At 41.5% G+C, this 10346-nt stretch overlaps 1 protein-coding gene across 2 annotated transcripts in view; it reads right to left on the bottom strand.

Annotated features, from left to right (window-relative positions):
• Positions 1–7734, bottom strand: part of rbm44 (RNA binding motif protein 44) — a 161257-nt gene extending 153523 nt beyond the window's left edge. For both annotated transcript variants that reach the window (XR_006312103.1, XM_043693366.1), the window contains exons 1-3: positions 2620–7734; positions 2429–2478; positions 1519–1636 (exon numbers count right to left, since the gene is read on the bottom strand). Coding sequence is in view for 1 of the 2 variants with exons in the window: in XM_043693366.1 (XP_043549301.1) it covers positions 1519–1636; positions 2429–2464 (154 nt within the window). In the remaining variant the exon portion in view is untranslated. The remainder of the gene's footprint in view (positions 1–1518; positions 1637–2428; positions 2479–2619) is intronic.
• Positions 7735–10346: the final 2612 nt, after the last annotated feature.

Here is a 10346-nt window from a genome sequence, read left to right as displayed (position 1 = left end):
ATTTCCGACGCCCCTCCCCCAAGTCCCTCCTCCCTATCTTTTATCTTAGCCTGCTGGACCAACTTTCCTCATTCCTGAAGAAGGGCTAATGCCCGAAACGTCGATTCTCCTGTTCCCTAGATGCTGCCTGACCTGCTGCGCTTTTCCAGCAACACATTTCCATCTCTGTATCACAGAAGGCCCAGGCAATGATCATCTCTCACAACTATGTTATTGTTGCTATCACTGGATTCCCCACATCCTAAGAGTTAACTTGACTGGAAACTGAACTGCACCAGCCATTTAGAGCAGATTAGAGGCTAGGATTCATTGGTGAGTAAGTCACGTTTTGACTCTCCATTGCCTGGCCACTATTTATGCAGAATAAATCAGGATTGTGATGGCCTGGGTGAGTGTAGCTCCAAAAATAGTCAAGAAGCTTGACATCAGCCAGAGCACAACAGCCCACTTGGCATCTCATCCACCAGCTTCAACAGTCAATCCGTCCATCGCCAATGTATAGTGGCAGCTATAAAATGCACTATAGTAACTCAAATAGCCTCCTTCAACATGTCCTTCCAAATTGGTAATCTCTACAAAACTAGGACATGGGCAGCAAATGCATAGGACCACCACCACCAACATGTTCACCTCAAAGTCACACACCATTCTTAGTTGGAACTAATTACTGTACCTTCATCGTTGCTGGGTAAGAATCCTAGAACTCTTTTCCTAACAGCACTGTGATGTACCTACACCTCAAAGACTCCAACCTTTCAATAACGTGGTTCATTGCCACCTTTTCAAAAGCAATTAGGTTGACAACTAAATTCTGTAATTTTAGAAGATCCAATACAGGAGAGAAATATACAGTAAATGACAGAACCCTCAGTAGTATCAACATAGAGGGATCAAGTCCACAGTTCCTTGAAAGTGGCCACAAGTTGATAAGGTGCTCAATATGCCATATGGCATGATTGCCTACATCGGTCGGGGCATAGAGTATAAAAGTCATGTTACCACTGTACACAACTTTAGTTAGGCGACAAAAACAGAAATTGCTTTAAAAGCTCAGCAGGCCTGGCAGCACCTGTGGAGGGAAATCAACGTTAACGTTTCGGGTCCAATGAACCTTCCTCAAAACTGATGGTAGTTAACCAATTTTTTCCTAGCCTCAATCTGGAATGCACTGTCTGGGAAAGTAGTGGAGGCTAGAAACCTTATAACCTTCAAAATATATTTGGATGCGTACTTCAAACATCATTACATTCATGGATATAAGACAAGTACAGGAACAAAAGAGCACTTTTAGTAGTTATGTCAACGCAGGCTTGATAGGCAAAGGGCCCTTTGCTGAATTGAGCAGACACGGGTCTCAAATGCCAGAAATCTGGTGTCTCTCTTATGATTAGCCATAGCAAGGAGAAGCCAACAGAGTTCACTGGACTGGAACGATTGTGCAGTCATGGGAGGAATTATTGATAAAATGAACACTACATACATAGACATACATATACATGATAGGAAATTGAAGCTTACTTTGCATTTCAATCACTTGTACATCTGTCCCATTTTCCAAAATGGTGTCACTGGACTCTGCCTTTTCCACTGTTCCATTCTTGGTTCTCTCATCCAGTTGTGCTTTTAATTTTTTAATCTGATGTGGAAAAGACTGATTCAGTACAGGAGGAAATGAAAACTGCACAGGTTGGATCTGAACACAGAGAAACACAAAACAGCTATCTGCATCAGAGCTCTGGCTGCTTCTGTCCCAACCTTAGCAGTCATTTTCTCCTCCCTAAAATGTAACATTTTGCTGCCTTCTTCATTGTTGGTTGACTGGCAATACTTTCATCTTCACAGGCAGGACACTCACAGCTGCATTCATCTTGTCATCTCAGACTCTATTTGAAAACAAGCTCTAGGGATGCATTTGATCCATCATACTACCCAGTATATGGGAATGGAAGAACATCCAGCACTGCAAGAAAACCTTCCTTTACCTTCTTTTACCCTCCTCTAGCTCAGCCAACTTCTCCTTCTACATCATTCCTACTTTTCCGATCTCCTCCATCTCTTCTTAACTGCCGATCCTTCCTCCATCAAAAAGTCACCCTTCTCCCTCTGTTCTCCCTCTCCTTTCCATTTACTAACCTCCCTCTATTTCTTGCATCCCTCACTCTACCAACTTGGCCCCTCTCCCCTAATCAACTTGCTCTCACTCTTCTCCAATCTGCACCTATGCCCTCTATCCTTTAAAGTCTCAGCAGCCTGCAAATTCTCTCTTCTCTCCCCACTTGCTTCCCAACACATTCCTCCCCAAGCTGTCTCTGCTCCCCCTCCAGCCTGCCTCACTTGCTGCCACTTATCTGCATTCTCTGCTCCCAACAAACACACACACACGCTCCCAACAAACAAACAAACTAACACACACACACAAAATCCTTACCTGCTCTAATAAGGCTTCTTTTTCATCTATTAACATTTTTGTCCTAAAATCTGGAGAAGGAGAAAACAAACAAAGCATTTTGTGAAAAAGTCTAAAGTGAAATTTATTCAAGTTTAACAATAAACACAAGACTAAAGAGAATGAAGAAATGCTAAAGTTAGTGTAGAAAGTTGAATGAGTTATTCACATACCACAAGGCACGGCAAGGGTCAGCCTAGGTTTAGTTCAACGTCAGTGTGATTGCTGGAACCTCGGACTGCGTGCAAACAGTCTAATCTTCCATTTTGTTTAGCATGCAAATTCTCTACGGTCAAACAGAACTGGAACACAAAATCTCATTATCCTTTTAACTTGGGGTTACATCAAACATTATAACACACCAGAGAGAGTGAAAACAAGCAAAACAGAGAGAGGATGTGAGAAAGAGGCAGAAATGGACTGAGTGATTGTGAAGGAAACACAAATTGAGAGAAAGAGAAAACAAATAGAAAAATGGAGACCAAGTTAGAAAGTGAGAGATAACGGAGAGAAAGAATGAGAGCCACAAGGCAAGATTGAGACAGAGACACAGAAGCAATGAAAGAAAGATGAAAAAATAGTAACAGAGTAAAAGACAAAGTAAGAGAAAGTTACAGAGAAAAGGAGAGGAAATCATGTAGTAGACTCATGTCAGCCTCAAGCACTGACACAGTCCAGGGAGCATCATTGCCCACCAAACCCAGGCACATTTGATGTTTAGTGATGTCACTGTGCCTGGTTACAAACCTTTGAGCTGTGACTGGCTGGTATCAGATTGTGAGATGAGGGTATTCCCTTGGTGTGTTATAACTAGATTAGTGAACTGTTTGCAGCTTGCAAAGTTTTTTTTTTAACAAGAGAAATGTACACAATTATATTTAAAAGCAACATTACTAGTACAGTTAGTGAATGAGCACACAGCATATGAAATGACAAGCATGAAGTAATTGGGAGACATTTGTTACACCAGAAAGGAGTTACTGAAAATTGCCACAAAAAGAATTTTGCCTTCCACAGTTCACACCTCTAAATGTTTTATTGCGGCCAGATTCGCTGACAGTATATTAACATAATGCTTCTCTGAGGAATGGTGCCATACACAATGATGGGACAGGAATCTGTACTTTCTCATTCCCACATCACGCCTAGCAAGCCCCCTTCCCTTCAAGTGATCTTCCTTCAGCCCTCCTCTATTTGATGCTTCTTAGCAACCTGAAAACACAGCCTCGGTTTTCGAATGTGCATGGACAGCACCAAGCTCTACATCAACACGCTCGTCTTGACCCCGCTCCACTATCTCTGAATTTCCTGATTGCTTGTCCGGTGTCCTTTGTGTAACTGAAGTTGTTGTCTTAGATCCCTGCTGCAAACTCTATTTCTCCACTGTGAGGCTGAATCAGCCTGTTTGCAATCCCAGTCACGTTTGTGTGTGTTCACAAGACTACTCATTTCCAACTCTCTAATATCACCTCTCTCTAACTCTGCTTCAGGTCTGCTGTTCCTTCATTTATGCTTTTGTTACCTGTACATTTGACTATTCTAACCTACTTCTTGTCCTCCTCCATTATGTATATTCTGTAAATGTGAGCTCATCCAAAACTCTGCTATATTTCTTGTTATTTCCATTAAGTCTGGGTTTTTTTCACCACCCACCCTTGTGCTTACTGATCTAGCTTGACGCTCAATTTAGCAACACCTCTATAATTAAACACTTTCAACCTTGCTTTCAAAACTGTCCATTCCTCATCCCTTCCTATCCCTGCAATCTCCATTAGCCTTACAATTCACCAAAATATGAATTACAATTTATCAGGGTATGTCTAATTCCCTTTACCTGAATATCCCCACTTACATGTTAATAATTATTGGTGGACATGTCTTCAGCCTCCAAAGTCCTAAGTTCTAAATCTCTCTGCCCCATTACCTTTTGCTCCTTTAAGATAACTATTTGAACCTACCTCTTTGACATTTTGCTTTGCAGTGGTTCTGTTTGCATCTTCAATTGTTTTACCATATCAAAGGTACTAATTAAATTCAATGTGTTGTTGTTAACTGTCCCTACTCAGTAACTGGATGGGGTTCTGTGTCCCTGGTATCTCATACACCCAGTGTTGAGGAATATTCAAATTCAGAGAGCTTTGTTCTACTGTGAATCCACAATGAACACGACCAAGGGAGTACTTAAAAGAGTAAATGAAGTCAGAAAAGTGTTGAAAATCTAAAGCCAGCTGACTGTGGCAAGGACTCCTTTCTGATGAAGCTGGTAGACAAATAGAAACATTTAGCTATGTTCAGGAACAGAATGTGCAGGCACTGAAGTGTCAAATCCATCTACAGTGTGAGGCATTGAACAAGTGGGAATAAATTCACTACTTGCTCTAACCATGATCTTCCTGAAGTGGAGGCTTAACCCTCCAGTGAGGTCAGTGAAAGCATTGTTAAAAGATGAGCAGCATGCAGATTTTTGCAGATGATAACTGTGATCTCAGGCATCATATTGAGCATATTGTCAAACTGCACAGTATTCAACATGCCAGGACATAGTAGCTTCCCTTCAATTTTCCTCTGATATCTCAATTACCTGCTAAATGCCAATTTTCTAACTGCCACCTGGAGAAGGATTGGCAATTAAACATATACACCATGTTCCCCCTACACCTTTTCCCGTCCTAGGCTGCAGTTCCATGGTTGTTGGTTGCTTTCCAATACAAATTCTCACATGCCCATTTATTGTGTGAGAGTCAGTGGAAGGATCGAACTGTGGACTATGTGATAGATGTATCGCAGCCAACCACAAACCTTTCCTCAACCAGTATGAATGCAAACACACACTTTTCAGCATTGGTTGCTCATCAGGGCAGGAAGCTCAAGCAAGAAACAGTGCCCTTAGCAATAATAGTGACACAAGAGCAGAGTTTGAGACTGAGCTAAGCTTACAGGAACAGCACTTGTTAGTCAGAGTGCTTCTCAGAATAAGGAAGGGCTGGAGACACTGAGGAGAATGAAGACTAAACTCTCTCAGGTCAGGGATATTACACATGATGGAAAATGGGATATTGCATATGATGGAAAATAGCAGATTGCTGCCATCTGCTGGAATGGGGTAAGAGGTGACAATGACTTTGGTCAAAGATTGTTACGTGGGAGTTTGTTGGAACCCTAATTTTAACATGGGGACATGAATGACAATACTCACAAGAGACAATTAACTTTTAATCCCAGGCCACGTTGGAGGTGCTATCACAAATTGTTGTTGTTGACTGTTATATGCCGACACAGTAACAGGTAGAGTTCTGTGGACCCCCAACATAACTGGATTGGTTTCTGTGTCTGTAAATTCTCCCATAGTAAGGGGTTAGGGTTCTGTGTCCCTGGTATCTCATACATCAATGTTGAGGAATATTTGAATTAAGAGGATGCCCAAGGTTGCCAGGAGTGGCATTCTCCACTGCTGGGGAGCAGTTGTAAGGAGAAAAGGTGCATATACACCCACAGAGACACATACATACATAAACACTTGAACAGATACATTCACAAATGAGTGCACATACACCTTCTCATACTTGCATGGCACAAATGCACCGACTGTCAGAAACTCACATCTTCAACATACTAAGACCTACCTCACATAACCTCACACATAACACCAGTGTGCACACACTTCCACATATACAACTGTTGACAGTTAAAGCTGCGCCACCTACATTGATATCAATGTGCATTCAACCTTTCTCCCACATATACAAAGATACTCACCTTCACACACATGCTCACATGTACATTCATACACGCTTGTACACATATGCATATACATCAACATAAACAGTCATACTTTGCCACAAACTGTCATACATGTACCATTGTCTCTTTGAACACACCTGCACCCATGCATACATTTGCAACTAACTTCTCACAGCTGCACATACCTGCACACAGACGCAGGTACACATACCTCTGTGCACATGTACCTAGACATATGTACACGCTGTGTACATGTACCTAAACAAACTATCAAATGCGCATATCAGAAAGCCTCTACAGATATGAATCAGTAATCAAAAACCTAGGCTGACTTTTTTCTTCCCAGCCACGAAGACATTGAAACTTCCTGTATGACCCCAACTCCTGTTCTGGCTGAGACTCGCTAACTGATCGCAGACTAGCTTCCTAAGCTAGATGGTTCAGCAGCCCTTTGGCCAGTTACTAGCTCAGCCACTGGTAGAACAGCATTGTTTTGTATGTTGAATATGAAAAACTAGACCCATATAAACAAGAGTAAGAGCCCTTCCAAACCCACTAAACATACAAATAACTGTTTTACAGATATATTCACAAATTGATTGTGTTGTAATTTAATGTAAAGCACGGGTACAGAATGACTCCAAGCTTGAAATAATTTGATTAAAATCAAAACATGACCCTTTTATTCAGATTGTAACTCAGTGATGCATTAGCATGTCATGTTTACAGTGCAGTTGTTTTCAAAGATAGTTTGAGGCACTCAATCCATTTGAAAGCTGTAACATGATGTTAAACACAGTCACCCATGGTATGGTTTGTCAACTGTCTCAATATCTAAACACAAGGCACATCGCCAAGAATTGAATGATTTCACTTACAACCTGAACCACCTGAAATCACAGGTCTTTCATCATGATTTACAGCATCTTGAAGAACCACATAACCCTGTCCCTGTCACACCTCACATAAACTTATACTGAGCTGATATTCTAAATGCAATGGCCATACATGAACATACCATAGAATAGCAATTACAGCTTGGAAATACAGTCAGCAGTGGCATAAACATACATCATATTTAGTCTGCCGTCAGGCATATCATAATATGCAATAAGTGCAGCAAGTGGTAATATACTGTTCAGTCAAAAACAGATATGCAATGTATCATTATATATATCTGCGCCAGGTTAGGACATGAATCATGCAGCACATAGTTTGCAAAGGGACAGGGTACATAATTTACCGTCTGCGCAGGTACACAGAGTACACAAGATGCACATTACCCTTGCTCCTCTGCTGTTCTGAAAGTATATACTGTATTCTCATGGGGGAACAGGTTACATTGCTATGAGCAAGTGTTCTCATACCTGAGTACAATGCACTGTTTGAGCTTAGTCAGTGTCAGTAGATTACCCAACAAGGACTGCATACAGCTCAAGTTCAATCTCACTGTCACCTGTTATCCCTAATATGGAGGAGCTGGTGTTGGACAGGGTGGGCAAAGTTAAAAATCACACAACACCAGGTTATAGTCCAACAGCTACCTAATGAAGGAGCAGCTCTCTGAAAGCTACTGCTTCCAAATAAACCTGTTGGACTATAACCTGGTGTTGTGTGATTTTTAATCTATTATCCCACACAACTACACTGTGCAGCTAAGCCCTACCTGATTCTCTTTTCTCGAACAGAGGAGTCACTGGACAGGGACCAGGAGCAGAAACACAAATTACTTTTTCCCTTTCTCTAACACATAGCCTACTAGACAGGGATCAGAGAAAGAACACTTGCTGATTTTCCCTCTCACAAACACAGGATTCATTGGACAGGGGTCAAGAATGGGCATGTATGCTAATTTTCTCTCTAAGTGATAATGGACTCACTGGACAGGGGCCGGGAGTAAGAACACAAACTAATTTTCTCTCAATCTGAACACAAGACTTATTGGACAAGGATCAAGAGAACCTTAGCTGGTTTTTCTATTTCTCTAACCTTGGGCAAACTAGACTGTGATTAAAAATATGGATGGGATGTGGTCAATGGTTCTGCCTTAAAATGGTTCTGGTGCTGTGAGGCAGCAGTGCTAACCACTGAGCCAATGTCCCTGATGACTATCTGAGGCTGAACCAGGCTGTAGCAATCTTGGTGTTATACTTGAGCCAGAAATGAGCTTCCAACAACATATCTGCACTATTGCTTATTTCCAGCGCTGTAATGTTGCTCGATTTTTTTTCCTCTTCTCTACTTAAACCTGCCAAAATTCTTACTTCATGCCTATGTTACCTATGCGATTCTTCCAATGCACTCACAACTGGTCTCCCATATTCTGCCTTTATAAATAGACAACATCCAAAATTCTGCTATCCATGTTCTTACTTAGCTCAAGTCCCATTCCTGTATCTCCTGTGCTTGCTTATCAATGTGCACTGCCAGTCAAGCAACACCTCAATATTAGGGTTCCCATTCTTATTTCAGGTCACTACATGCTCTCATCCTCCCTACCTCTGTAACTTTCTCTGACCCCTCAAATGCCATGTGTTGTGGAATTAACAACCTAAACATCTCCACCTCCCTTACCTCTTCTTAAATGCACCTTAAAACCTAAGCTTTTGGCCAGCTAACCTTATAGCAGTTTTTGTGGACTGTATTTCACTTCATTACAAACCCATGAAACAGTTTAGGAGGTTTTAGAATGTTACAGGAGCTATATAAAAACATTTTGTTGTTGGACCTGGTGAATTTTCTATCCCTGTACAATCCAGGAGTCTCTGAAGTAGGTTGAGGATTAGCATTCCTAGTTGAATACAAACCTGTGTCCCATGCTGACTTTTCTTGCCTAACCCAGGATGTTGGGCAATGGAAGCACCCTTACTATTATTCTATTGTGCATTATTACTCTTTGCACAAGACAGGAAGTGATCTCAGGGCCCTCCAATCTTCAATTCCACACTGGCCAATTTTATCCATCAAGAAATTAGGAGACACACTGTGCATCGATTGTGCAATGGAGTTAATGCCCAAAGCATCTCCTGAAACAATATGTGAAGTATTCAGTGCATCAAAGAATGTGGTTCATTAAACTTAAGGCACAGAAAATGGTAAGTGTTGGAATAAACTACCATGGCTTCAAGCTTCTATCTAATGCTCTGTCAAACAGCAATCACATGGCATTATGTGGATCAACATAAAATCAGCTGCCAATGGCAAGCTACGAGAGACATGGAAAGAAGAATTTGAATACTCTTTAATTGTGCTCTTCCTGAAAAACTAAAGAACAAACATAATCTGCAGTTGGGGGGCAGACGACTGAAGATAGGATTTGGTAAAGTAGGACCAAGTGTAGCTCAAATTCTAGTGCAAATATCAGCTTATGACCAAATCCAAATCTTATGACAAACAGATTTCTTTATATTAAAATAGCAGTTCTGACACAGTGCAGTGTACAGTTTGAATTCCATAGTGCTATTTACTGATTGTAATTTGGTCTCATGATAGCAAACAGTCATCTTTGGTTTTGCTTTTTCTCTTACTATCCTTTCCTGCTTCAGCCATTTCTGGGTTTTGTTCCATTTCTTTGTCGTCCCACATGCTCATGTCAGACTTAATACTCTGCTCGCTGTCCTGTGGTGACTCCCCACTATGTTTGGATTGTTGGTCGTTGCTGATTGTACACTCGTTTCTCTGCCCGCCTTGCTCTCCCTCCTGCTTATGTTGTATTAGCATTCTAGCCCCAGTGTTGTCTACAGTGGGTTTTATTTGCTCATTGGGCTCTGTACTCATAATGGGCTTAGGCCCTGTCTCACTTCCAGAATCCACTTCTCCCCTTTCCACTTCAACTTCAAGCACCTCCTTCCGATCCTGAGTTTCATCTCCTAATATCTTGTTCATTGCTTCATTACACTCAAACCTATCTCCTTTCTCATCATCTTGCTCCTTCTCCACACCAGTTTGAGAGACTGGTGAATTATCAGCCCCACCTTTGGTTGACTTACAGCCTGGTGTCTTGTGTTGTGGTTTCATGCCACTCACAGACATATCCCTTTCCTCATTTACAATGTCTTCTCTCTTTTTGTCTTGTATTTCTGTCCTGTCCTCTTTGGCAGCATCCCCCTCAAATTCTTGGGAACCTTTGACTTCACCCTCTTCTTCAATTAGACCTTCA

This window comes from Chiloscyllium plagiosum, chromosome 7 (assembly GCF_004010195.1).
Source record: "Chiloscyllium plagiosum isolate BGI_BamShark_2017 chromosome 7, ASM401019v2, whole genome shotgun sequence".
Classification (NCBI taxonomy): domain Eukaryota; kingdom Metazoa; phylum Chordata; class Chondrichthyes; order Orectolobiformes; family Hemiscylliidae; genus Chiloscyllium; species Chiloscyllium plagiosum.
The sequence above is the reverse complement of the archived record's forward strand: the minus strand, read 5'-3'. Positions and strand labels throughout refer to the sequence as shown.